General features: G+C 49.5%; 1 protein-coding gene across 5 annotated transcripts; it reads left to right on the plus strand.

Moving 5' to 3' along the window:
• Positions 1-423: 423 nt before the first annotated feature.
• On the plus strand, positions 424-27,451 carry MFN2 (mitofusin 2). 5 transcript variants are annotated; one of them, XM_032300429.1, is made up of 20 exons: positions 424-581; positions 678-824; positions 1,218-1,301; positions 7,159-7,337; positions 10,255-10,390; positions 12,254-12,416; positions 13,072-13,196; positions 14,217-14,325; positions 14,435-14,542; positions 16,940-17,093; positions 17,308-17,375; positions 17,510-17,631; positions 19,201-19,327; positions 19,684-19,788; positions 19,914-20,016; positions 20,806-21,026; positions 21,680-21,835; positions 22,206-22,402; positions 23,568-23,702; positions 25,444-27,451. In XM_032300429.1, the coding sequence occupies exons 1-20, from the start codon at positions 535-537 to the stop codon at positions 25,511-25,513; spliced, it is 2,556 nt and encodes an 851-aa protein (XP_032156320.1). In that variant the 5' UTR covers positions 424-534; the 3' UTR covers positions 25,514-27,451. The 5 variants fall into 5 exon arrangements, with proteins under 5 accessions (XP_032156320.1, XP_032156321.1, XP_032156322.1 ...); XM_032300430.1 differs by lacking the exon at positions 1,218-1,301 and having other exon boundaries at positions 430-581; positions 25,444-27,449; XM_032300431.1 differs by lacking the exon at positions 424-581 and having other exon boundaries at positions 680-824; positions 1,235-1,301; positions 25,444-27,449.
• Positions 27,452-27,811: the final 360 nt, after the last annotated feature.

Genomic DNA, 27,811 nt, shown 5'->3' on the forward strand with positions numbered 1-27,811 from the left:
AACATGGTGAAACCCCGTCTCTACTAAAAATACAAAAATTAGCCGGGCTTGATGGCACACACCTGTGATCCCAGCTACTAAGGAGGCTGAGACAGGAGAATTGCTTGAACCTGGGAGGCGGAGGCTGAACCAAGCTCTCGTCACTGCACTCCAGGAGCTTTGGAGTCAAAGGGAGCTAATATTTCAGATCCCAGCTTAGACAATTGACTAACAGTCTATAAATCTTCAAGTATTTGAGGCCTCTGTTTTCCCCTTAGAGTTGAGAATTAAGTGAGATACTTTGTAGCAGCTGGACACATTGGCTTTCAATCAGTTCTTCTGTAACTCAGTAGTCAGCTGTTCCACAGTCCTCAGTCCCAGTTTTTTTCCTGGTTTTGCTCTGTCCTCTCCTCTCCTTCTCTGGATGTACCTTTCCCAGGGCTCCTGCAGGGCCCTCCCTGGTGCCTTAAACCCGCACATGGTGGAACACATGCTTGTGAACAGCCAGGATTGGTCCCACACCTCTGTGTGTTTTTCCCCAGGGCACTTCCTCACATGCCAGCCCAACTCCCCAGTACCTCAATGAGTAAGCTTCCCTCGGGTGAGTTTGTTTGGCTTGAAACCTGATTAGACATGTTTTGCACACCAGTGTTTCGTTTTTGTTTTTTTGATACCTGGTTTATCTCCCTTTTCTAGTAGATCAGGACTGGTGGAGTCAACACAGTTATCAATAGCCAACCTCAACCTGAGAAAAGACAAGAGGAGAACTCAGAATCTTTTTGTCTTCTGGACTCCAGCCATGTCCATGATGCCTACCCTGTGAAGATCTCTCACCATCCAAAAAAGTAAGTAGTAGCTGTGATTTCTGGCACCCTAGATTTGAGTTGAGTGGACAGGGGGGTGCTCTTCTGGACCTCTGGTGGCAAGTCTCTTGGATGGCATCCTTTTTATATAGAGCCACAGCTTTCCAACCTTTGTTGAAAAACAACTGTATCTCTTTTCTACTTCCCTGAAGGATTTCGCTGGTTGCCGAGAGAGCCTGTTTAAAAGTTGACAGTTCAGGAAGTGGCTGGGATCTTTTGGGCTCCCTGAATAATTAGTCTCTGTCTCCCTCATTTGGTCTTCTCTGCTATGCTGGCTCCTCCCCATCTCTGCCCAGCAGAGGTTGGCTCCTTGTCACTCCTAAGAGTCTGCTCTGCCCCCTTTATCCTGTATACTCTTTTGTTTCAATTTCTCAGCTGCTTCTCTGTTCCAGTTGTGCCAGCAGACGATCCGTGGATCCATTTATTTTCCCTGCTAGGAGTTGCTGTACGTAAAACTGGGTAAGGAGGTGGTGTGGATTCAGGGACTGTGCTTGGGATCCAGACACACCTTCCCGTGAATTTTGCTGTCTCTACACCCAAGATACCTAATGCTCCTCAACTAATAGCCTAGGTTGAAGCAAAGCTTTTGACCGCCTTGGAGGACTAATAGCAGTTTCCATTTAGAATTGGGTTCATTTCTGGTCCTAGGTTAATATTTGTTAATACTATGCCCCTGGTACTTTTTGGGGGTAGGGATTGGAGAGTACCAGAAAGAATGAGCCTTTCCCTAAAGCGTGATCCTCAGGATTTTAAAGGCTATTACACAGAAAGGTTTTTTCATTGGATGTATTTGTGAAATGCTGCATTCAGTACAGTTAAACTGGTGTCTTTACAACAAGCCTTCCTTCCCAAACTCTTTGCTGTGCTCATGTGCCCCACTGGAGGGGAATGGGAGCATATGGTGTTTTACAAACTGAGTCTACTATTGAGCCTTCTTTACATGGGATATTGGGTGCAAGTGGAGTTCTGTGGACCACACTTCGGGAGATTCTGCCAGAAACTATCCAAAACTGTAATCTCCAGAGCACTTATGAGGCAGTCAGTTTGAAGTGTGACACTTAACATGTAACTTACGTTGGAGCTGGGCTCTCAGGCTGTGCTTGTGGGATGGTTCTCGTGTGCCTGTGGCGAGCTCTGTGGTGAAGCAGAGATTATCAAGGCTTTCCAGAGGAGGAACAGGAACCCAGGTGCCCACCCCCCCAATCTCTCTGGAGGGGTAGGGAGTCAACAGTCAAAGCTTTGAGATAATTGGGGGACATAGGGTGTGATAAAAACCAGAAGTCTGTGGGGTTGTTTGTTCCCTATGAGGCATCAGGGGAGGCTTCATGGAGGGGGTGACACTTGAGTTGGGTGTAGAAGGACAGTAGGAGTATTTCAAATGGGTGGGAAAGGAAGGAGGATTCTAGGTAGAAAGCAGTTCATGCAACACATATGTGGAATCTCAACTTGCAAAATTAGCAGAGCCAAATAAATGAGGCAGAGTTTGACAATAGGTTTTATGCCAGGGGTTTGGAGGCAGCTGCAGGCTGAGTAGGGGTGAGAACAGGGAGGCTCCTGGACTGGCTGAGCTTGTAACCTGGAGCTCTCAAGCTTCTGTGGTGTACATGCTGTTGAGTCTTGCAGTTGGTGAGCACTAATGCTTTTGGCTTCATATCCCCGGGCTTGCAAACATTGACCAGAACTTAAATGCACCTGCTTCTAAAAGTCCAGGTGATAGCAGGAAACTTGCTTCCTGCAGCAGGTCACTTCTGCAGTGGGGTGTCACTGATTCTTCCCCAGCTGACCTGTTTATTCTATCTCCATGGTAGCGGGCAAGGGCGTGGTGGGTGTGGGGTGAGTTGGCGGAGTTGCCTCTGCTCTCCCTGAAGACTGGGTGTTCGTGGAGAGAGTCTTGTGATCTTGCGGGTAGAGTGTGTTGTTATTATTGCTTTATAACATGTAAAACTGCTTTAGCTCGTACTGTATGTGAAACATGTTGCTTGCATCATCAACTTTAGTCTTCTCGCGATTTAGATGGTATTGTGGTAGTGGGATATTGGTTTTCATCCAGGGATCCAGACTCGTAACTCCTATCCATAGCCCTTGTTATGGTCTTTTGTTATAATGTGAGATGTGTTAGGCCTCAGGGGCAGGCCTCTGACCTTCTTCTGCTCTTCTTCCACCCTAATCTTTCCCCACCTTTCTGATTGTGGGTCTTAAGACTCTCCCTTGAGAGTGTTGGACCCTATATCCCTGGGGAAAGAATGCTGATGTCATGAAGCTTCAATAAAAATCCAAGAGGACAGAGTTCAGGGAGCAGGTTACTGAAGAGAGGCTTGCTTAGGGAGGGCACAGAAGCTACACCATCTTCTCCCATACCTCCCTATGCATCTCTATTTGTATCCTTTGCAATATCCTTCCCAATAACCCTGTAAACATAAGTGTTTCCCTGAGTTGGGTAAGCTGCTCCAGCAAATTAATCGAACTCAAAGAAGGGGTGATGTGAACCCCAGCCTGAAGTCAGTCGGTCAGAAGTTTAGGAGGCCCTGACTTACAACTGGTGTGTTTGAGGGGTGGCGGTGAAGAGTGGGGCAGTCCTGGGGACTGAACCCACAACCTGTGGGATCTGGTGCTATTTCCGGGTAGACAGTGTGGGAACGACTGAGGACACCCAGCTAGTGTCTGCTGCTTGGTGTGTGGGAAGGAGACCCCCTCATTTTGATCACAGAAGTCTTCTTTTGTGTTGATGATTGTGGTGTGAGGGTACAGAAAAATTGCAGTTCGAGAGAGTTTTTCTCTCCAATAGGTATCTTGTTTGTTGTACACATGAAGAAATCAAGGTTCCGGGATTAAATAACTTGCTTAAGTTTAAGCAGCCCAAAAATAATACAGTCACAATATGAACCCAGCTCTGCCTGATTCCAAACCTGTCTTACGTAATGCTGCATCGTGCCCCATCCCTGATCCCTTTTCTTTTTTCTTTCTTTCTTTTTTTGTTTTGTTTTGTTTTTTTGAGACAGAGTCTCATTCTGTTGCCCAAGCTGGAGTACAGTGGTGAGATCTTGGCTCACTGCAACCTCTGCCCCCCAGGTTCAGGTGATTTTCTTGCCTCGGCCTCTGGAGTAGCTGGGACTACAGGCATGTGCCACCACGCCCAGCTAATTTTTTGTATTTTTAGTAGAGACAGGGTTTCACCATGTCGGCCAGGCTGGTCTTGAACTTCTGATCTCAGGTGATCTGCCCACCTAAGCCTCCCAAAGTGCTAGGATTACAGGCGTGAGCCACTGCATCCAGCCCCTCTGATCCCTTTTCTTTTCCTTTTGGGTGGCTTTCGTCTTGTGCCTGCCACATTCCCTCTTTCTCGAACAGGCCATGGCAAGCCTGATTTCAGTGCCTCTCCTTTGCTGCTTTGGAAGAGTGAGAGTAGCATTTTCTTTCCAGTTTCCTTTCTCAGACCTGTACTATCTTTAAGCCCTGGACATACGGCTTCCATGCTGAGCAAACCTCTCTCACAGTTGTGGCATTATGCTGAGTAGGAATGTAGAAATGGAAGTGGTATCACTTCCTTCCCTCATCTCCAGAGGAATCATTAATATTGCAGAAGAACTTGTCAGTTTGGACACACATGTGGGTCCCCATCCCGCTTTGGATCAGCCTATCTTTCTACCCACCCTTTGGGATGGTTAGTTTCTAAAAGTCCGTTTTGGCATTCAGTCTTCATGCACTTCTTCTGGGTATTCGTTCTGCTTCGCAGGTCCTTGTGCAACACCCTTTGGCCCCATTTGGAAGTTTCTCATGTGTGCTTGCTCGGGAGCAACACCTTATTTCCCATCTAGAGAGAGTGAGCTTGCTGCTGGGTGGAGAACTGAGGGCCTTAAGATTAGGGTGGCTGGGAGGCAGTGACAGACCCAGGTGCAGTCAGCTGTGCACAGGACCCCTCATCCAGGAGGTCTTTGCCCTTTGGCTTCCCAGGATTGGTGGGCTCTGCTCGGGAAGCAGCTTTCGCCATGGTGGGAACTCTGAGGAGGGACCTGGTCGGGGTCCACTTTGGGGATCAGCATTTCCAGTCTTACCCTGGGCTCTACCTTCTAGTGTATCTGCTTCTTTTTGATCTTTATTTATTTATTTATTTATTTATTTTGAGTCAGAGTGTAGCTCTGTTGCCCAGGCTTGAGTGCAATGGCACAGTCTTGGTTCACTGCAACCTCTACCTTCCCAGATTCAGGCAATTCTTGTGCCTCAGCCTCCCAAGTAGCTGGGATTACAGGTGCCTGCCACCATGCCCAGCTAATTTCTGTATTTTTAGTAGAGACAGGGTTTCACCATGTTGGCCAGGCTGGTCTCAAGTGATCTACCCACCTAGGCCTCCCAAAATGCTGGGATTATAGGTGTGAGCTACCATGCCCAGTCTCTTTTGACCTTTGACCAAAGACATCTAGGACTTTGGAGTCACATCTTATGGCCTCTAAAATGTCATTGTTATATGATCAGATAAGCTACAAAGATGTGTGGGATTGAGTGAGAGCAAGAGAGACAGTCACACAAAAATAGACTGTGATAATATAACCAGGCTCGGTGGCTCATGCCTGTAATCCCAGCACTTTGGGAGGCCGAGGTGGGGAGATCACTTGAGGTCAGGAGTTGGAGACCAGCCTGGTTTTGCCAACATGGCAAAACGTTGTCTCTACAAAAAATGCAAAAATTAGCTGGATATGGTGGCATACACCCATAATCCCAGCTATTCAGGAGGCTGGAGTCAGGCTGTAGTTAGGCACTCCAGCCTGGGTAACAGAGTGAGACTCTGTCTCAAAAACAAAGACTGCTAATAAACAAAATGTTGGCTGGGCATGGTGGCTCACGCCCTTAATCTCAGCACTTTGGAAGTCCAGTCCAAGGTGAGAGGATCATTGGAGCCCAGGAGTTTAAGACCAGCCTGGGCAATAAAAAAATTAGCCGGGTGTCGTGGGTGCATGCCTATGGGCTCACGTACTCAGGAGGCTGAGGTGGGAGGATTGCTTGGGCCCAAGAGGTTGAGGCTGCAGTGAGCTGTGAGCATTCCAACCCAGCTAACAGTGAGACCTTATCTCCAAATAAAAAGTAAATAAGTAAACAAACAAAATGTTAATGTTGCTTATCACAAAATGATGGGTTTATGGGTTTTTTTCCCTTTTGGTTTCCAAATTTTCTGTAGCACACATGTGCTGTACTAAAAGAGACCAAAAAGTTTTTTTTGGGGTTTTTTTTTTTTTTTTGAGACCAAGTTTCGTTCTTGTTACCCAGGCTGGAGTGCAATGGCACGATCTCGGCTCACCGCAACCTCCGCCTCCTGGGTTCAGGCAATTCTCCTGCCTCAGCCTCCTGAGTAGCTGGGACTACAGGCACGCGCCACCATGCCCAGCTAATTTTTGTATTTTTAGTAGAGACGGGGTTTCACCATGTTGACCAGGATGGTCTCGAGCTCTTGACCTCGTGATCCATGCGCCTCATCCTCCCAAAGTGCTGGGATTACAGGTGTGAGCCACCGCGCCCAGCTGGTGTGTTTTTTATTTTATTTTTTGAGACTGAGTCTCGCTCTGCCACCCAGGCTGGAGTGCAGTGACAGGATCTCCACCTCCCAGGTTCAAGTTCACTTTAGCCTCCGCCTCCCAGGTTCAAGCTGTTCTCCTGCTTCAGCCTCCTGAGTAGCTAGATTACAGGTGTGCACCACCATGCCTGGCTAATTTTTGTGTTTTTAGTAGAGACTGGATTTCACCATGTTGGCCAGGCCAGTCTCAAACTCCTGGCCTCAAGTGATCTGCCCACCTCAGCCTCTCAGAGTGCTAGGATAACAGGTGTGAGCCACCGAGCCCAGCCTGTTTTTTTTTTTTTTTTTGAGGCAGAGTCTTGCTGTGTCGCCTAAGCTGGAGTGCAGTGGTGCTATCTCTGCTCACTGCAACCTCTGCCTCCCGGGTTCAAGCAGTTCTCTGCCTCAGCCTCCCAGTAGCTGGGATTACAAGTGCCTGCCACCACACTGGCTAATTTTCTTTGTATTTCTAGTAGAGATGGTGTTTCACCATCTTGACCAGACTGGCCTTGGACTCCTGAACTCGTGATCCACCCGCCTTGGCCTCTCAAAGTGTTGGGATTACAGGAGTGAGCCATCGCGCCCGGCCTGAGACACCGTTCTTATCTCACCATCCTTTTTTCTAGTCCTGGAGGTTGCAGTTAGCCGAGATCCCTATATTGTCAATGGAACAGAGAGCTAGTCCCTCTTCTCCCCCAAGCATTCTGCCATCCCCCAAGCAGGACGTCCCGAGGTAGGTGTTGCTCTGTTCGCTCACATTGACTTCTCTTGCAGCGCAATGTCCCTGCTCTTCTCTCGATGCAACTCTATCGTCACAGTCAAGAAAGATAAGAGACACATGGCTGAGGTGAATGCTTCCCCACTCAAGCACTTTGTCACTGCCAAGAAGAAGATCAATGGCATTTTTGAGCAGCTGGGGGCCTACATCCAAGAGAGCGCCACCTTCCTTGAAGGTAAAATGGGCACCTGCTCAGCCAGGCCCACTCTTACCTGTTTAGATATTTAGCTAATGGGATTTGGGGATGGCGAAGTTCAGCTCTGCTCCTAGGGAACTCATGCCCAGATAGCCTCAGAGATGCTCTCTCTGCTCTTGAAAATCATGTGGAATTGGAGTCTGAGGGGATTACGCCAGGAAGACAAGGGAACGGCCATTTAGTAATTAATTTAAGAAGTCCACACATTTCGTTTTGTTCAATCATTAAAGATAGGTGAATCTTATTCAATCCTCAAGGCAAGCAAATTGAGGTTTGAGAGTTATCAGATACCTTGTGAGTAACATGTCAGGGCTTTACCCAGGTGTTTCCAACTCTGGAGCCACGTGTTTTCCTTTGCCTGATTCTGGCTGCCGTTAATACCAGGCACTGTTTGAGTGTCAGTAATGCCTGACCAGGGTGCCCTCTCTCTGATATTTTTAGATTGCTGACAGAACTGTAGGAAACTTGTGTCACCTATGCTATTTCTACTAGTTACTAATTTGAGCTCAACCTCTAGTTCCTTGTCTATCACAAAGAAGGACTGGTTCCCAGGGCCCTGCTCATTTGAGTGTCAACTCCAGCGCTGGCTTCCTCAGGCTCCCTCTTTAGAAGGGCACTTTGGCCCCAGGTCCTGAGATTGTCTGTGGAGACCCAGTAGCTGAGTCTTTTCTGCCCTTGGTTTCCTTACTTGCGAAAGTGGGGCTCAGGTGTGAACAGGGGTTTCAGATTCTAGTCTGCAGAACCCTAGAAGTTCGGTGGTGGTGTTTCAGGGGTTGGCTCCTGGCTCAGAGGGCCACCTTCTTTTCATTCTGCTTTCAGCTAGAGTAGCTTGGCTTCTTGTTGTTTTACACCCCAGGCTGCTACACAAGGCTCCCTTTGAAGAAAGAGACTGTCCGGTTTCATGCCCTCGTCTGTGCCCTGCCTTTTGAGTGGCACTTGATGCAATAGAAGGTGTTTCCTAAATACTTGTTGAACTAAAGAAGTCTGAGTTTTAAAGTAGTATGATTGGTAGTTGGTAGCTGAAATAATCCCAAATCATTGCCTGTTTATCAGTGATCCCAAATTAAGGCTGCTATAGTGTGCCAGCCTTGTGCCTGGTGCTGGGCATGCAGAGATGGGGTAGATCAAGTGACTGCCCTCCGGGATCCCAGAATAACCCTCTTGGAAGCTCTGAGTCACTTGCTCAGATGATGCTGTGGACAAACACATGCTTCATGCAGGTGTTTATGTGATGCATGCTTTGATCTCTCTTTCTGTGAAAATATGAGGCCTCCCCTGTTGTTTAAATGGAAGGGAAAGAGCTGGAGTGATTCTGAGCTGTGTTGGGTCAGGGAGGGAATGGTGGAATGGTTCTTGCCCGGGGACCTTTTCTAATGGGCAACTTGTTGGCCTGCTGGCTGTCACTTTTAAGTGTAGCCACATGCTTGACAGCCAGCTTCCTCCAAGGGACATTCCAAAGGCCATGCCCAGGTGCCCATATAAGGGAGGAATATTGATGCATGTGGGGCAGAGGTGACTGGTGGACAGAGCAGGTGGGGAGACGGGGGTGTTACTGACTTGGTCACTTCCTTTCATGGTGCTGGCTGCAGGGGAAGCTCACTGGGCGGGCCCTGACACACCCTTGTCATGCTTTAGATGCTTTGGGAGTGTTCTCAGGGCTGGGTCCTGTCCGTCTGGTGGTTCACATGAGTGTGCAGAGGGACCAAACACCCTTCTGTGTCCCAGCTGGCCGAAGCACCTGTCTGGTGTGAGTCCTAGACAGGATAGTGGTAGGATCTCACTCATTTGCTCCTGTGTGGAGTAATTTGTTAGTCATCTGCTTTTTAAGGGCACTGGGAAAAAGCAGTGCAGTGATCCAAGTGATCTGCTCACTTAGCAAATATTTGTGCACCTGCTGGTGCTGTGATCGGATAGTGTGGCCCTCATGAGGTAGATGACGCAGACAGGTGAGCTGGACAGTTACCTTATAGTGAGGTGAGAGCTGAGATGGGAGAAGCGTAGGGTGCTGGGGCACACAGAGGAGGGTCTGGGGTCCTGACTCACGTTCAGGGGGTGGACAGAGAAGACTTCCTTGGGGGCAGTGCTGTCTAAGCTAGACTTGAGGGCAAGTGAGAATGAGCCAAGCTGCTCCAAGGCAGTGTAGTGTGTCAGTTCTTCAGAGACTGGGGAAGGGATTTGGGCAGCAGGGAGTGGAGCCAGAGGGCTGAGGAAGCTGCTGAGTTAGGGGATATGGTGAGGGAGACTGTGAGGCAGCGGGTGTCAAGAGGCCAACAGGGCCAGGGCAGGGAGGGTCTCGAGAAGTGACACAGAGTGGTTAAGTGCCTGGATTCAGAGCCAGGCTGCCTAATTCAAATCCTAGCTCTGCCTTTTACTAACTTTGGGGCCATATTAACAAAGAGGACCAAAGGAGAGAACGAATTTGAAAAGTGACTGAAACAGTGCCTGGCATGTAGTAAGAATTTTGTAAATATTTGTTAAGAAAAAATAGACAAGGATGGCAGTTAACATTCAAGTATTCATCTTATACCAGTTGCCATTCATAGCACTTTGTGTTTTAATTCATGTGATCCTCACAATGGTCTGGTGAAATGGGTATTGTCTTATTGCCATTTTGTGCGTAAGGAAACTAAGACCCAGAAAGGTTCTTTTTCTTGAGGCCACAGAGCTAGAAAGTGGTAAGAACCAGCTTCAAAACCAGGCAGTCTTGCTCCTGAGCCATGTTCTTAACCACCACACCGTGGGGCCACTGTAGGGGATTTGGAACTCAGCCTGTTGGCTGTAGGGAGCCAGAGGTGGACTCATTTAGGGTGAGCAAGGCCGGTGCTCTGGCCCTTCCAGACTTGTGACTGTGAAACTCCTCCACCACGTGGTCACCCATTTTGATCCCCACCTCCAGACACCTACAGGAATGCAGAACTGGACCCTGTTACGACAGAAGAACAGGTTCTGGATGTCAAAGGTTACCTGTCCAAAGTGAGAGGCATCAGCGAGGTGCTGGCCCGACGGCACATGAAAGTGGCTTTTTTTGGCCGGTAGGTTGTTGAGGCCCCCACTATTCCTGGCTGGGAGGGAGGGAGGCCCTTTGTGCGAGGTCACAGAACGTTCCAGGGCAGGGACATGCTTCAGAATTCATTGCTTTCCTTTTAATTTATATTTTATTTATTTATTTGATTTTTGAGACAGGGGTCTCACTCTCTCAGCTGGGCTGGAAGCTCATTACAGCCGTGAGTTCCCTGGGTGGGAGAATCACCTGAGCCTCCTGAGTGGCTGGGACTGCAGGTGCATGCCATCAAGCCTGACTAATTTTTTTTTTTTTTTTTTTAATTTTCTCATTGTGCTTAAAAGCACATAATATAAAATTTACCACCTTAGTGGGCTTCCTGAGTCTCACTGGGTGCAGGTAAGGTAATTATAGTTCTGCTCTAGTGATGTGGCTGGGAAACTTCAACTCAGAATGAGAAACATTGTTTAGCACAGGTTGAAAGCTCTGAGACTCAGAGCAGATGAGTCTGCTGAGCTATTTTCAAGAAGCAGAAATGGCTGGGTATAGTGGTTCACACCTGTACTCCCAGCACTAGGAGGCTAAGGCAGGAGGATTGCTTGAGCCCAGGAGTTTGAGACCAGCTTGAGCAACATGGCAAGACCCCCATCTCTACAAAAATTTAAGAAATTTAAAAATTAGCTGGGCGTGGTGGCATGTACCTCTAGTCTAAGCTACCTTGGAGGCTGATGTGGGAGGATCACTTGAGCCCTGTTGGTCGAGGCTACAGTGAGCTGTATTCCTGTAAATAAAACAAGGGGGGAATGTGACATGGTAATTGCCCTATAAACTGCATACAGTGAGCTGTATTCATGCCACACGCCACTGTACTCCAGCTTAGGCAACAGAGCAAGACCCCATATCAAAAAAACAAACAAAACATCAGAGTACATGAAAGGGGTGTGATAGGTAAGAATGAGAAAGTAGGCCGGATACGGTGCCTCACACCTATAATCCCAGCACTGTGGGAGGTCAAGGTGGGTGGATCATTTGAGGTCAGGAGTTCAAGACCAGCCTGGCCAACATGACGAAATTCTGTCTCTACTAAAAATGCAAAAATTAACTGGGCATGGTGGCGTGCGCCTATAGTCCCAGCTACTCAGGAGGCTGAGGCAGGAGAATCACGTGAACCCGGGAGGAAGAGGTTGTTTGCAGTGAGCTGAGATTGCACCACTGCACTTGAGCCTGGATGACAGAGCGAGACTTTGTCTAAAAAAAAAAAAGGCTGGGTGCTGTGGCTCACGCCTGTAATCCTAGCACTTTGGCAGGCCGAGGTGGGTGGATCACCTGAGGTCAGGAGTTCAAGACCAGCCTCACCATCATGGTGAAACCCCATCATGTAAAGCAAAAAAAAAAATTTTTTTTTTTTTTTTTTTTTTTTTAGCCTGGAGTGGTCAGCCGGGACTGACTAGGTGGAGCTTCATGTGTGAGGAGGAGCGTGATGAGAGAAAGCAGTGAGTGAAACGTGCCCTGTGTGGGCAACACTGGGGTCATTTAGACTGAAGAAGACACTCTGGGGGGTGAGTCGGTGGCTTCAGGTAGGCCTAGATTAAACTTTGGCGACAGTCTCTATAAGTGACACTTGCTATAAGTGTGATTGAAGGGGCAGACAGTGCACTGTGGGAGCCTCTTGCAGATTGATCTGAAATGATGAACCAAGGACATGTTGCAGGTTTGGGCCTGGGGTGTTTATTCATTTTAATAAACAGCACCTACTGTTTGTCTCTCAGTGCTGTCTGGGCACTGATGACATTGCAGTGAATAGGGCTTTGGCCCTCCAGGCTGGTATCTGCATTGTGAAAGTGATCCAGGTCAGATAGAGGTGGCTTTGCTGACAGCTGTTACTTCCTCCTAGGACGAGCAATGGGAAGAGCACTGTGATCAATGCCATGCTCTGGGACAAAGTTCTGCCCTCTGGGATTGGTCATACCACCAATTGCTTCCTGCGAGTGGAGGGCACAGATGGCCATGAGGCCTTCCTCCTCACTGAGGGCTCAGAGGAGAAGAGGAGCGCCAAGGTGAGGGTGCCAGGCTGGCTCTCAGCCCTGTGCCTGCTGGTGGGGCAAGTCGTCCATTGTGACATGGCTGACCTCACCTCTAGGGAGAGGGCAGCACTGCCCTGTGGAGGTGAATTGGGAGACCCTATTTTAGACGAGCTTTTTGAAGGATGAGAGAGCTTCTGGGGGCTGGCTGGGGCAGTTTTCAGAAACGTGGACCACCAAGAATGAGAACTCTGCTGTTCCTCGTACAGCTCTGAGTGGCCACTGACCTCTCTTCGCTAATTAAGGAAGACAGTGTGTGCCGTGTTATTCTTGGGATTTTGCCAGAGAGGGATTCCTCCATTTGCTGTGTGTCTCTGACCTATCAGTCAGGGGCTGACACTGAGTTTCCGAGAGGCAGCTGCATTCTTGTTTGGGGCTAGATGCTCAGTTTGCTTCATAAAGAAATCAATCAGTGCAGAACAGATGACTTTAGGATAATATCCAGGAAAGAAGCTTAAAAGAGCAGTGCGTTCTTACTGACAACTCCCAGCTGTTAACTTTTTATATGTGAAAGAAGAAAGGATAGCAGATAGAGGCAGCAGTCCCAGCCACTGTTCTGTGATGCAGCAGCATAGGAATCTCCTGGCTTGGTGGTTCCTCCTCAGCTTGATCTTTCTTTCTTCCGCGTCAGACTGTGAACCAGCTGGCCCACGCCCTCCATCAGGACAAGCAGCTCCATGCCGGCAGCCTGGTGAGTGTGATGTGGCCCAACTCTAAGTGCCCACTTCTGAAGGATGACCTTGTGCTGATGGACAGGTAAGAAGGAGGTACCCTCCTAGGAGGTCCAAACTGGGAGGCACCAGGTTTCCATTTCTGGATAATCCAGGCCAGAGTCCCTGGGCCCCATCCTCGCTCTGCTTAAGTATCGCTGCCTTTCAGATGGGCTCAACCAAATCTTCTGGCCTCTTGCCTTTCCTCTAGAATCTGGTTACTATACCCATTGCATCAGTGCCCTGCAGATGTCCCAGGGATGGCCTGTAAAAGATAGGAGGGGTGCTCAAAAGTTGGGGAGGGGCCGGGCGTGGTGGCTCACGCCTGTAATCCCAGCACTTTGGGAGGCCGAGGCGGGTGGATCACGAGGTCAAGAGATCAAGACCATCCTGGTCAACATGGTGAAACCCCGTCTCTAATAAAAATACAAAACATTAGCTGGGCATGGTGGCGCGTGCCTGTAATCCCAGCTACTCAGGAGGTTGAGGCAGGAGAATTGCCTGAACCCAGGAGTCGGAGGTTGCAGTGAGCCGAGATCGTGCCATTGCACTCCAGCCTGGGTAACAAGAGTGAAACTCTGCCTCAAAAAAAAAAAAAAAAAAGTTGGGGAGGTTCTCAACCTCAGCCCAGTGCCAGCACGTGTACTAGGGGTGGGGAGTTGTGGTGGAGTCAGAGGTGTATTTTATTTCTCTTGAAGAAGCACTTTGCCTTGGCTTTGTGGACAAGTTATAGCTATACCAAGAAGTACAGTATTGTAGTGTTTACCTGGCCTCACATCAAGCCACAACTTCATCTTAATTGTATATTATCTTTAAAGTAGAACTATAAATAATTCTGTTTTTATAAAAGCAATAGATGTATGTGCTTACAAACACTCATTTCCAGGCAATCTGGAAGGATATGAAATGGAAAGTAAAAACTGGTTATGACAGCCAGGCCTGATTTCTCTCCCCTCCCTGGCTTTCTTCTCTGTGGCCTGCCTGCCTCACAAGTCCCCAGTGTGTTCTCAGGAAGAGTAGGGCTCCTGCTCTGCCTGATGATTTGGTTTGCCCCTGTCACTTTTAGCCCTGGTATTGATGTCACCACAGAGCTGGACAGCTGGATTGACAAGTTTTGTCTGGATGCTGATGTGTTTGTGCTGGTGGCCAACTCAGAGTCTACCCTGATGCAGACGGTAACTCCCCCTTGGCCTTCTCCCAAGCTCCCAGCACCCTCTGGGCAGGTAGCTGACGGGGCCTTGGCTGTCAAGCTCCTGCTCCACTGAGGTCTTACCCTTTATCTAGGAAAAACACTTCTTCCACAAAGTGAGCGAGCGTCTCTCCCGGCCAAACATCTTCATCCTGAACAACCGCTGGGATGCATCTGCCTCGGAGCCTGAGTACATGGAGGAGGTTAGCGCCTCTGTTTGGCAGTTTGGGGATTGCCACCCTGAGGGAGCACTGCCTGCCACTGGGGCCACTTCATGCACTCCTGGATCAAGTGACTTCCTGAACTAATTTTATTGCCAAAGAATTCTCCAGATACTCTTCTATGGTATCTTCTGGTAGCCTTCCTCCTCTCCCATCCACTTTGCTGGATGCACCCCATCTTCAAGCCACTCTCCCCTAGGTCTAAAGGATCCCTGCTGCATTAGTGCATCTTTGGGGCCAGTGCTCAGTTTGGTTTTTGAGGAATTAATACGGAACAGGCTCAGCTCTAGGGAGGCCTCTGGGAAAGAGGCTGGAAAGAGGAGTGAAGAACTGGTTCTTACTGGTGACTCAGCTCTTAGCTATTTACTTATTTATTTAGAGACAGGGTTATGAGGCTAGCTGATTTTTGTATTTTTGGTAGAGACAGGGTTTTCCCATGTTGCCCACACTGTTCCTGAACCCCTGGGCTCAAGTGATCCATCCGCCTCAGTCTCCCAAAATGCTGGGATTACAGGCATGAGCCACCACACCCGGCCTCACAACTCTTTATATGTGTGAAATGAAAGACAAAGGGGGTAACAAACTGGGCATGGTGATGTACACCTATAGGCTGAGAGAGGATCCCTTGAGACCAGGAATTTGAAACCACCCTGGGCAATGTAGCAAAACGCCATCTCCAAAAAAACAAGGGCAATAGATAATACAGTAATATGGGATGATAAAATATGCAGCTGCAGTCGCTAGGCTGGAGTTCAAATTCCTTTATTTTTTTTTTTTTTGAGAAGGAGTTTTACTCTTGTTGCCCAGGCTGGAGTGCAACGGTGTGACCTCTGCCTCCTGGGTTCAAGGAATTCTCCTGCCTCAGCCTCCCTAGTAGCTGGGATTACAGGTGCCTGCCACCATGCCTGGCTAATTTTTCTGTTTTTAATAGAGATGGATTTCACCGTGTTGGCCAGGCTGGTCTCGAACTCCTGACCTCAGGTGATCCATCTGCCTCGGCCTCCCAAAGTGCTGGGATTACAGGCGTGATCCATTGTGCCTGGCCTGGGGTCCAAATTCTGACTGACACTAGACAGTGTGGCTTTGGTAGATTCCTTGACCCTTCTGGTAATCCAGTTTCCTCACCAGTGTGATGATATGATAAATAGACTTCTTGAGAGGATGAAATCAGTTAAAAACGCCTGACACGTGATAGGTGTCTACAAGAGGTTATTACATTTTATCGGTAGAACCCTAGGATGTCAGAACCAGGAGAGGTTTTCTAGTGATGCCCACTCCTTTTGTAAACAGTGCCCCAGGAGTGCACAGCTCATCCGAGTATAGTTCCCAGATTTAAGTTTCTTGCCCCAGGGTTCCTTTCCTTCCAAGGCACCAAAGTAAGGCACTATATAGGCTTACCAAGAGGCAGTCTGGGCACATTTAAGCATTTCTGCTTGTATATCATAAAATATCTTTGTCAGGCTCCACGCCAAGTAACTCCCATGCATTGGCCTGGGAAACTTGGTAGCAAGAGAGCAGAATAGTGGGAGACATTGCACTGTGTATGTGTTTGTACCTTTGGCTGTTGAGCCATGTGAATGTATTGCCTCTTCTTTTTCTTCTCACTCTGTAACCCAGGCTAGAGTGCAATGGTGTAGTCTCAGCTCACTGCAACCTCCGCCTCCTGGGTTCAGGCAGTTCTTCCGCCTCAGCCTCCCGAGTAGCTGGGACTGCAGGCGTGTGCCGCCATACCTGGCTAATTTTTGTTTTTAGTAGAGATGGTGTTTCACTATGTTGGCCAGGCTGGTCTCAAACTCCTGATCTCTTGATCCGCCTGCCTCAGCCTCCCAAAGTACTGGGATTACAGGCGTGAACCACAGCACCTGGCCTTATTACTTACTTACTTATTTATTTATTTTTTGAGATGGAGTTGTGTCACCCAGGCTGGAGTGGAATGGCATGATCTTGGCTCACTGCAACCTCTGCCTCCCAGGTTCAAGCGATTCTCCTGCCTCAGCCTCCCAAGTAGCTGGGATTACAGGCATGAGCCACTGTGCCTGGCACCTTTTTTTTTTTTTTGAGATAGAGCCTTGCTCTGTCACCCAGGCTAGATTGCAGTGGCACTATCTCAGCTCACTGCAACCTCTGCTTCCTGGGTTCAAGCGATTCTCCTGTCTCAGCCTCCTGAGTAGCTGGGATTACAGGCGCCTGCCACTGTGCCTGGCTAATTTTTGTATTTTAGTAGAGACGGGGTTTCACCATCTTGGTCAGGCTGATCTCAAACTCCTGACCTCATGAGTCACCGTGCCCGGCCCTGGCACCTATTCTTTTAATAAAAGAGGCAGGTGGGGGCTGTGGGGCCACCTGCACCCACTCTGGACACATTTGTTTGGGCTCCAGGTGCGGCGGCAGCATATGGAGCGTTGTACCAGCTTCCTGGTGGATGAGCTGGGCGTGGTGGATCGATCCCAGGCTGGGGACCGCATCTTCTTTGTGTCTGCCAAGGAGGTGCTTAATGCCAGGATTCAGAAAGCCCAGGGCATGCCTGAAGCAGGTAATGATCAGAACAGATGTCCTCCTTTTCCCTGATGTTTGAGACATTTTGTCTTGTGCTGACTCTATCAGTAGAAAATCCTTCTGAGAAGGGGATGCTGAGAATAGCAGAGTGAGAGGCTCTTGCTCTTCAGCCAGTGGCTTGGTTTCTGGAGATTCTTGTCATTTTCCTCTGCTGCCGTTATTTTTGGACTAATGCAGTACAATTCTCCTAGGGGGCGCTCTTGCAGAAGGCTTTCAAGTGAGGATGTTTGAGTTTCAGAATTTTGAGAGGAGATTTGAGGTGAGTCCTTTGATTCTGGTGTCTGGCCATTATGTGCCTCCCCAGCTCCCACTGGCTATGTCCCTGGCAGTGAAAGCCAGCATCTGCCCTTTGACTGTAGCCCCCGCCTCCCTTGGTGCCTCTGTGTGTTCTAGGAGTGCATCTCCCAGTCGGCAGTGAAGACCAAGTTTGAGCAGCACACTGTCCGGGCCAAGCAGATTGCAGAGGCAGTTCGACTCATCATGGACTCGCTGCACGTGGCGGCTCGGGAGCAGCAGTAAGAGTCCAAGACGCCAGATAGGTGGCGCGTGCTGCTGAAATGAGGGTGCTCTACCCCTGCTCTGGGCAGTTAGGCAGGGCTGAGTCTCTGGGCTCCCATCCAGGACCCTTTCCCTGGCCACCAGACCATGTTAAAGCCACATAGACAGCCTGGTGAGGAGGGCGGCTGGGTGCTTGATCACCCCACCTGGTCTGTGCCGCATGATCCCCTGTGTTGGAGGCCTTGGCCCATGCCCTGCTGAGCTCTGCAGCCATTCTCAGAGCTTGAACACATTATTAAAAACAACATTCCAGCCAGGAGCAGTAGCTCACACCTGTGATCTCAACACTTTGGGCGACTGAGGCAGGAGGACTGCTTGAGGCCAGGAGTTTGAGTCCAGCCCAGATAACATAGTGAGACCACATCTCTACAGAAATTTTAAAAATCAGCTGGGCATCGTGGTGCACACTTATACTTCCAGCTACTTGGGAGGCTGAGTCAGGAGGATTGCCTGAGCCCAGGAGTTCAAGGTTCTAATAAGCTGTGATCACACCACTGCACTCCAGCCTGGGCAACAGAGTGAGACCCTGTCACTAAAGAATAATACGAAAACATCTTGCTTCTGTCACACAGAATTGACTTTCTCAATTGTTCATGTGAAGTTAAAAAAAAAGTTCAGTGCCCTTTTGATTCTTTTACACTTGTCCCAGTGTCACTCTGCTCTGAGGCACCATAATTGTGAATTTACATAGTCCTATCACCCATTCAAACAGCACTTTTTACATAAATGCCGAAGAACGTGTAAGGTTTTTACGTGCTTCAGACGTACAGACGTGGCATCGCACGATCTGTCACGGTACCTGACTTGTCTTTCCACTCAACATTGCTTTTCTCTTTATCCTTGTTAGTACGTGTAATTTGACTTTCTGAGTAGTTAACTGCTATAGTATATTCCATTGTGAATATGCCTCATTTTCCTATGGATGGAATTTTAGATTGTTTTGTTTTGTTTTGTTATTGTAAACCCTGCTACAGTGGACATCTGTTCATGTGTCCCCTTGTGCAGCTTTGTAAGTCTTCCTGGGGCGAATTCCTAGCGGCATAGTGATTCTGTCTTAGGGTACATGCGTTTCAAGTGTTAGTCAGTTTTACTTGATTGCTCTCCACAACAGCTGTACCTGTTCATTGCATGACCAGTGCTGTCCACAGGCTTTCCATTTCCTCAGCTCTCACCAGAACGTCAGGCCTGGCCATTTTTGCCAGGACTTGGTGCCCTTAAAAATCTCATTTCTGTGATTACTAGTGAGGTGAGCTTTTCCCCTATATTAATTGGCAGAATTTGTTTAAACCCCCTTAAAGCGCCCTCCCTGCTCTGTCGCCACCGCCTCTTCCACATGGAAGACTGAAGAGTGCCTACGCAGGGTCCCCCTCCCACCTGGGAAGGGGAAGGCCATGCCCCTGGGCGGATGTGTGCAGCCCTGCCACGCAAGATAGCGGGTGGGGCGGTGTGGGCTTTCTGGCATCCCCTCTTGCTCCTCTGCCTGGTCAGGCAGGAACATGGATTTTTCACCAGTACTCTGCTTTCAGGGTTTACTGTGAGGAAATGCGTGAAGAGCGGCAAGACCGGCTGAAATTTATCGACAAACAGCTGGAACTCTTGGCTCAGGACTATAAACTACGAATTAAGCAGATTACAGAGGAGGTGGAGAGACAGGTGAGCAATGAGGAGGAAGCATTTTGAGGGGACTTGGACTCCGAGTAGAGTCCAGAAGAAAGCAGACATCCTCCTCTTAGGAGCTTCTCAGCCTTCCAGAAGGAAGTTATGGCCCTGCTTCAAGAATAGAGCTGCCTTTTGGGTTCCGCTGTGGGGTTGTGGGATGCTGGGCATGTTCCCCCTCCTCTGGACCTCTACGGATCATGTGGGCGTTTGATCAGGTTTTAATTCCATAGAGGAGCGGAAGAGGCTGCTGGTGTGAGGAAGGATGTGCCCTCTGGTAAGGATCTCCTGGTGCTGCAAGACTGAACCATGGTCTTCCTTGATACTTAACAGTGTGCTTCCTTTTGCTGTAGGTGTCGACGGCAATGGCCGAGGAGATCAGGCGCCTCTCTGTGTTGGTGGATGATTACCAGATGGACTTCCACCCTTCTCCGGTAGTCCTCAAAGTTTATAAGAATGTGAGTCATGGAGCAACAGGTCCTCTTGGCAGGGGCCCCAAAAGTGATTCAGCCCCTGCTGGTGCATGTGGCCTGAAGGGAATTTTGATGGGATGCTTCTCTTAACCTCCCTCTTCTGGTGGCAGGAACTGCACCGCCACATAGAGGAAGGACTGGGCCGAAACATGTCTGACCGCTGCTCCACGGCCATCACCAACTCCCTGCAGACCATGCAGCAGGACATGATAGGTTAGTGTCTAGGGGAACTTGGGACTTGTGGCCCTGGGCTGCCCAGAGATCGGATTTGGAGGCCAATCTAAAGAAATCAGGACTTTCCTTATCTGTCAGCCTGTCATGATGATTCAACTCAATACCTTCAGGTTCTGGGTACATGTTGTGAACTCATTCTTGTTTGTTTTTTGAGACAGAGTCTCACTCTGTAACCCAGGCTGGAGTGCAGTGGCATGATCTTGGCTCACTGTGACCTCTGCCACCTAGGTTCAAGTGATTCTTCTGCCTCAGCCTCCTGAGTAGCTGGGACTACAGGCGTGCACCACTTATACCTGGATAATTTTTTTGTATTTTTAGAAGAGATGGGGTTTCACCTTGTTGGCCATGCTGGACTTGAACTCCTGACTTCAAGTGATCTACCTGCCTCAGCCTCCGAGAGTGCTGAAATTACAAGCATGAGCCACCAAGCCTGGCCTTGTGAACTCATTCTGTACACAGGGCTGGGGAGCCCATCTTGTGCTACCACATGGGTCTATCCTAGGCTGAGAATTGGGCCTGCTCCTTTAAGTTCATGTGAGGCATAAGCATTAGCAGATATGGCATCTTGAGTCCACACTTGAGCTAGGGAGAGCTGGCCTCAAGTGAGGCATGCTCAGTCTCATGGGGCAACTTGCCTGGGGTGTGGCTCCCAGCCAAAGCTGTTCGGCATCCCTGGCAGTAGCTAGTGGAGTCCTGGCCCCAAGGCTTGGCACTGCTGTGGTGCAGGGCTGAGCTGATAACCTTTTCCCTCATTTCTCTACCTGACAGATGGCTTGAAACCCCTCCTTCCCGTGTCTGTGCGGAGTCAGATAGACATGCTGGTTCCGCGCCAGTGCTTCTCCCTCAACTACGACCTGAACTGTGACAAGCTGTGTGCTGACTTTCAGGAAGACATTGAGTTCCATTTCTCTCTCGGATGGACCATGCTGGTGAATAGGTTCCTGGGCCCCAAGAACAGCCGTCGGGCCTTGATGGGCTACAATGACCAGGCAAGCAAAGTTCCTCACCTCAGGGGCATTGTGGGAGGTCAGTGTGTACCCCGCCTCCAGACACAGAACCATTCTAAACGGGGCTCCCTAAGGTCAGCAGCTGTGTGGGGTGCCCCCCCCCATAGTACACCACAATCAGAATGTTTGCTACTGATTGACCTGGATTTGTTCTAAGCGGTAATATTTGTGAGGTGACAGATGTTAGTATTTTTTTCTAATACACATTAAAGTATGTAGCTATTAAAAATAGATGACTTTAAAAATAACCACCTACACATAACTATTTTAAAATTCCAATTTTAAAAACATTCATCTCTAAACCACTTGAGTTGTCACACGTACTGCCCTCTGTACACAACCCATGCTCAGGGAAGCTGCCAGGTAGGCCAGGTTGGCTCCTGCTCACACTGTGCACGTCCCGTGGTGTCACCTGAGGGTTGGCAGGTCCACTGGGAAGCTCCACACCTTTTCCACATGTGATGCTACTTTTCCCCTTTTTGCCTTTTAGAAATGGAAGAGCTACTCTGTATGTCCCTGTTCCCCAGACTAGGGCATCACTGAGAATGCCCTAGTCTGAGGAACAGGGACACACAGAATGTGTGAATGAGAGACTCACCACATCTCCCTCACGCCCCTTGTCTTTCTTTCCTCAGGTTCAGCGTCCCATCCCTCTGACGCCAGCCAACCCCAGCATGCCCCCACTGCCACAGGGCTCACTCACCCAAGAGGAGCTCATGGTTTCCATGGTTACTGGCCTGGCCTCCCTGACATCCAGGACCTCCATGGGCATTCTTGTTGTTGGAGGAGTGGTCAGTGAGCAGTTCTGCTTGGGAAGGTGGGGAGGAGGGCAGGTGGGCAGGGCCTGAGGGCTAGTTCTGGTAATGACCCCTGCATTAGCCACACGCACCACAGTCCGATACATACTTTCTCTTTCAGTGACTTTTCACTGTGATCGCATAGGGAGTGCTTACTCCCTCACTGTTTCCCTCACATCCCTCTGGAGATGGTCCCAGTCTTTCCGGCCTCGGTGGGATCAAAGGAGACACTGAGAGAGGAACTCAGAGTAGAAACATGAAGACTCCTTGGCTGGAGCCCTTTAGATGGCACTGGTAGTGATGGGCCCCAAAGGAGGGTGGATCACAGAGAGGCTGCACTCCAGGGTGACCATGTGTTCTGCAGGTGTGGAAGGCGGTGGGCTGGCGGCTCATCGCCCTCTCTTTTGGGCTCTATGGCCTCCTCTACGTCTATGAGCGTCTGACTTGGACCACTAAGGCCAAAGAGAGGGCTTTCAAGCGCCAGTTTGTGGAGCATGCCAGTGAGAAGCTGCAGCTGGTCATCAGCTACACTGGCTCCAACTGTAGCCACCAAGTCCAACAGTGAGTGGCCCCTCGGACCCCAGCAGGGGACTTCCTTTAGGCAGGGTCAGCCCCATTCCCCTTCCCCATCTCTCTTCAAACTGACCTGGAAGCCACTGGGTCCTGAGCATCATAGACCCTGGGCCTTCAGGGGTGCAGGGCCAGCTTTGAGGCCAGTGATGGGGAGAGGGGTCTCCCAGGGACACCTTGTGTCTTGGGCTGGGACTAGGTAGGCCTCTGGGCCCCTTGAGGAGGAAGAAATGGGAAGGCAAGAGATATTTATAAAATGTAAGAGTTTCAGAGGTTGCTCTGAAGAGCTTGAGCTGTGGATGTAGCTTTGAAGTTTTCTTTTTTTTTTTTTTAAAGACGGGGTTTCACCATGTTGGTCAGGCTGGTCTTGAACTCCCGATCTCATGTGATCCGCCCGCCTCGGCCTCCCAGAGTGCTAGGATTACAGGCGTGAACCACTGCGCCCGGCCTTCTTTTTTTTTTTTAAAGACAGGGTTTCACCATGTTGGTCAGGCTGGTCTTGAACCCCCAACCTCAGGTGTTCCGCCCTCCCTGGCCTTCAAAGTGCTTGGATTACAGGCAGGAGCCACCGCGCCCAGCCAGCTTTGAAGTTTTCAAACCCAGCCTGATTTTCATGCACATCTTGGGTCAGGTGGGAATCTATTGCTCAATCTGGAGTGACTGGCATCTGTCATGCTAGTATTACTCAGTATATATCACGAATATGCTCACTTCCTTTTTTTTATTGTGAGTGGTGGACTCTTTGCTCTAGACATTTTGTACCTAATTTACGTATTTCTCTGACTCTTTGAGATAGATGTTGTCTTACAGGCATCTCTTTTTTCAAAATGAGGAAACTGAGATTTGAAAAATAGTCACATGTCCCCCTGCCACTTGGCTGATAAGCAGCAGAGTCAGGATCTCTTGTGCCCAAACCATGGTGCACTGCTCTGTGCTGTTGATTCTCAGGCCATGGTGATATTGAATGTGTTTGGTTGTTATGATTATTCACAGTCTCAGCAGAGGGTAGGAGATTCTGCCAAACCAGGGCTGGCTCAGAGCAGAGCTGCTGTCAGGGATATAGATGGGCCCAGCGGCTCCCCACTCTGGGTGGGTTAAGCCACCAGTGGCATCTTGCTCCACACACCCTAATTGATCCCTTCTCTTTCCTCGCCAGGGAACTGTCTGGGACCTTTGCTCATCTGTGTCAGCAAGTTGACGTCACCCGGGAGAACCTGGAGCAGGAAATTGCCGCCATGAACAAGAAAATTGAGGTTCTTGATTCACTTCAGAGCAAAGCAAAGCTGCTCAGGTGAGGCTGGGCTGGGTGGCCAGAGGTGAGGGCTTCGGGGTGCAGCCCACGCACACTGGGACTCAGCTGCTGGTCTTGTGTCTTGGGCGTGGACACAAATCTCTTTGGTGGGGGTTTAGCTCATTGGTATTAGATGTGTACCACATACCTGATGGGTGCCAGATGGTGCTGGTGCTGGAGGCTCAACATGACAGTGTCACTGCCCACAAGGCACTTGCAGTTGATGGCAAGTACATACAATGGCATCACAGTACTGCGAGATTGCAGTTCACAGTACCCTGTGCTGAACCGCAGGGCCTGCAGCGCTTTACGTGTGCTGTTTCACTCAGTCTTCCATATCCCTCCATTTCATACATAGAAAAATTGGGGAACACCAGGCGTGATGGCTCACACCTGTAATCCCAGCACTTTGGGAGGTCAAGGCAGGTGGATCACCTGAGGTTAGGAGTTCGAGACCAGCTTGACCAACATGGAGAAACCCCATCTCTACGAAAAATACAAAATTAGCCAGGTGTAGTGGTACATGCCTGTAATCCCAGCCACTCAGGAGGCTGAGGCAGGAGAATTGCTTGAACTTGGGAGGCGGAGGTTGCAGTGAGCTGAGATTGCGCCATTGCACTCCAGCCTGGGCAACAAGAGCAAAACTCTTGTCTCAAAAAAAGAAAAAATTAGGGAACTTGTCTGACATCTCAGAAAATGGCCAGGCTAGGAGGGGAGCCCAGGTGTGCTTGGCTGCAGCAGCCCTTGCATGCTGATTCTCCTTATACCTGCTGCTCTTTGGACCATGAAAAGGGCATAGCCTCCCATTTACCCACAGAGAAGCTGTTTACCTGGCTGGGGACTGGCAGAGCTGGGATTGGAACTCAGATCTCCATGGGGTCTCTGTGGAGCTATCATTAACAGTTTGCTGGAAAGAGCATCAGTTTGAGGAGTCTGGAGTCACAGGTTCTCTCCAGCCACTCATGTTTGGCCCAAGCTCTTAACTCTCCTATTTCTCATTATTTTCATCTGTAAAATGGGAGTAACATTTTGTGACACAACTGCATGACTGAATATAAAAGTGCCCTGTAGAAACCGTCGGCCTGCCCAGAGCATGATAGCATCAGCACAAGGGGACCCTGCAGAAACCCTCGGCCTGCCCAGCCCATGATAACATCAGCACATGGGGACCCTGCACTTCCTGCCCTCGCCCCTGACGTCAGAGCCTGCAGGGTGCAGAGCCAGAGGGGAGCTGCATCAGAGGGTGTCAGCTCTAATCTCACCAGATCAGTGGGCTTTCCTTGCCCTTGACTGCGGATATGGGCCCCTCCACCCCCACCTGGGGACAGCTGCTTCCCAGGGACACACTGCTCGCCCTCTTGGGACTCTCAGGGAGGGGGGATGTGGGAAACTGCTGATTGTCAGCCACAGTGACACGGTTGAACCTGAAAAGGGTCTCCTGTTAGCACCTCAACCCCTTGCTTGACAAGCAGAAACTGAGTTCCTGATAGCTCAGGGACTTGTACATGGTCCTGGGTGAAGCAAACACAGGGCTTGAGAATCAGAAAAGCCTGACTTGTGGCTCCCTGGCTTATTAACCCCTCTGGGCCTTTTTTTTTTCCCCATTTGTGAAATGGGGATAAACATGATTGTTGGAGGGTTACATGAGGGTACGTGGCAAGTGTCCTTAGAATAGTGCCTGATGGATAGTCCTAAAACTGTCGTCAGCTATCATGGTTACAAAAGAACCATTTCTTTGCAGGAATAAAGCTGGTTGGTTGGACAGTGAGCTCAATATGTTCACACATCAGTACCTGCAGCCCAGCAGATAGTGGGCACCTGAGGCGGAGCCTGTGTGGAGGGGGTGTGCTGCCAGCCCTGCCTGCCGTGTGGGCTCCCCCAGAGGCACGTGTGGCGCCTGCCACTGGCCACCGCCAAGAGAATGAAGCACCCAGTCTCGTGCTGTTTTGAGCCCTCCAGCACTAGTTATTTTCCCCCTCCTTTGCCTGCTGTTGCAGGAAGATCTGGCTAATACCCCTAAAGGATGCTTTCAGCAACAACTATGGACAGCATGGTACCAAGGAGTTGAGGCTTTTTCCAGCTTTATCGGGTTCATTCGATTGCTTGATAAGGCCTTAGGATCTCAGCATTGCACAGTGCCTCATGGAAGCCTTCGAGGGTATCAGGCAGACACCCCCACCTTCCTCCAGCCTGTGCACACCTGCCCTCCTTGCAGCCCATCACACCTGCAGGTACAAGGGATGATTGGATTTTCTTCACAGAAGCATCAGAAATAGTTCCAGAGTCTGTCCCAGAGGACTATGGCTTGTGTCTGTCTCATCTGTTGGCTCACTGCTTCCTCCCGTTCACAGCCTCACAGGCACGTCTTGGTGGCGAGGCTCAGTTACCCCTGGACTTAGGCTGACGTGGGCCCTGTACTGGGAGGGGTAGAAAGAGCGCTGCAAGGAAGCTGGAGGAATGGGGGTAGCTCAGAGGAGAGGGCTGTTAGATGTGTGGGGAGCAGGTGGAGCAGATGGTGGTCACTGGGACAAGGAGGGACTTGGCTTCTCTTCTCATCATTGTGTCCCTTGCTTTAGCGTCAGTCCTGGACTTGTGTAGGCCTGTTTTGTGTAGATCTGTTTTGGAAGATGGCTTGGTCCAGGTGGTTGAAGGATGTAGTAGAAGGAAGGATGGTGGAAGGTGGGGACTATGATGGCTGGCTGAGGGGAGTGGACCCCACACAGGACAGCTGGAGAATGGCCTGTCCACTTGGCCTCGTCCTGCGAGGGGCTCATGGGCCTGAGAGCCCCCACCTACTAGGCTTGATTGCATTCCTGTTGTGGCCCTTAAGAGACATGTCTTCACTCCCCTCCCCTACCTTGCCCCAAGTCCCTTAGACTAAATTTCCTATGCCAGTGACTGCAACTGGCCAAGGGACAATGTGGAAAACCCAGCACCCATCCTCCCACCCTCCCTGATCCCCAAAACCTTTGACTGACCCCCTTGTCCTTATGTTGATGTTGAGTTTTGGGATTGTTACTGGTTGAGATGGGAGCAGATGCCTGTCACCAGGGTGTTGACTGTGTGCGAAAAGCAGTCTGGGTGACAAATCCTGTCTGGCACAAGTTGGAGCTTCCTAGAAATAAGCAACACCTCTCCCAAAAAGCAGCCAGCAGGGAAGGGGCCAGCAGCCCAGCCATCACTTGTCTCTGGGGAAGTGAGTTGGTTGGTGGCCACATCACAGGTGATGTCCTGCTCACATACCTGCTGGTACTTAAAGCCCTCAGTCTGCCCTGTTGTGTGGGGTGAAGTGATGGACTCTGCCAGGTGGATGTGCTGTGGGTGGATGTCCCTGGGTGTGTGCCAGGCCTGGATGGACAAGGGTCACTCAGTTTACAGCATGTCAGAAAAAATCAGTGTCACACAATTGCAATGGATTTTGTGCTCTTTTTGGGGAAAAAAAAATTCTTTAGAATAAACATGAGTTTTTTCAGTGTTGCCCCTAGGGAATAAATGAAATTTTGAGTTTCTTCAGTAAGTAAAATTAAATTTATACCACTGAGGAAGAGACTCTTTCTGAAAGAAGTATGGCCAAAAGCACTTTAATGCTGCTAACTTTGTTCTGTTTTTATGTTCATTTGCTGGAGCACAAGACGTGCTGACACAGTGAGTTTTCTCTGATGTATTCAAGGTGATGTATTTGCCTGAGTTACTCCTGTATCATTGCTCATAATATTAGAAACTAAAATAAAACCTAGTTGGAAACCCTTTATGAGCTCTCTGTCTTTTTGGGTTACTGTTCTTGTACACACTCCTCTTTGACATGACCAGCTGTATTCTCAAATGACCTTCACTTCAGGGGAAGTTCCCATTATAATCTGCCTCCTTATTCTTGGAAGGAATTAGATACTTTCAAATGAACAAATGGTGTAACTGATCTTTAAGGATCAGGAAATTGAGACTGATTTCTTAACAGATTTCTCTGTAACTCCAGACCATTTTTCACTAAAAAGTAAATGACTCACTCTTCCATCCTGCTTTGCCTTCTGAGAATTTGGTTGCGACTTTTTTTTTTTTTCTTTTTTTTTTTAAGGGTCCTCAGGAGTAGATACAGGGGTGGCTAGTCAGTT

Source organism: Sapajus apella, unplaced genomic scaffold, assembly GCF_009761245.1.
Source record: "Sapajus apella isolate SASKATOON/1434 unplaced genomic scaffold, GSC_monkey_1.0 scaffold43, whole genome shotgun sequence".
NCBI lineage: Eukaryota > Metazoa > Chordata > Mammalia > Primates > Cebidae > Sapajus > Sapajus apella.

What these genes read in the sequence shown, in the direction of transcription:
- MFN2 (XM_032300429.1), top strand. Translation starts at nt 535, where the DNA reads ATGCCAGCCCAACTCCCCAGTACCTCAATGAGTAAGCTTCCCTCGGG. An exon ending in GTTGCTGTACGTAAAACTGG is followed by an intron (nt 1,302 to 7,158) that starts GTAAGGAGGTGG and finishes CTTCTCTTGCAG; the next exon opens with CGCAATGTCCCTGCTCTTCT. An exon ending in GACCTTGTGCTGATGGACAG is followed by an intron (nt 13,197 to 14,216) that starts GTAAGAAGGAGG and finishes TGTCACTTTTAG; the next exon opens with CCCTGGTATTGATGTCACCA.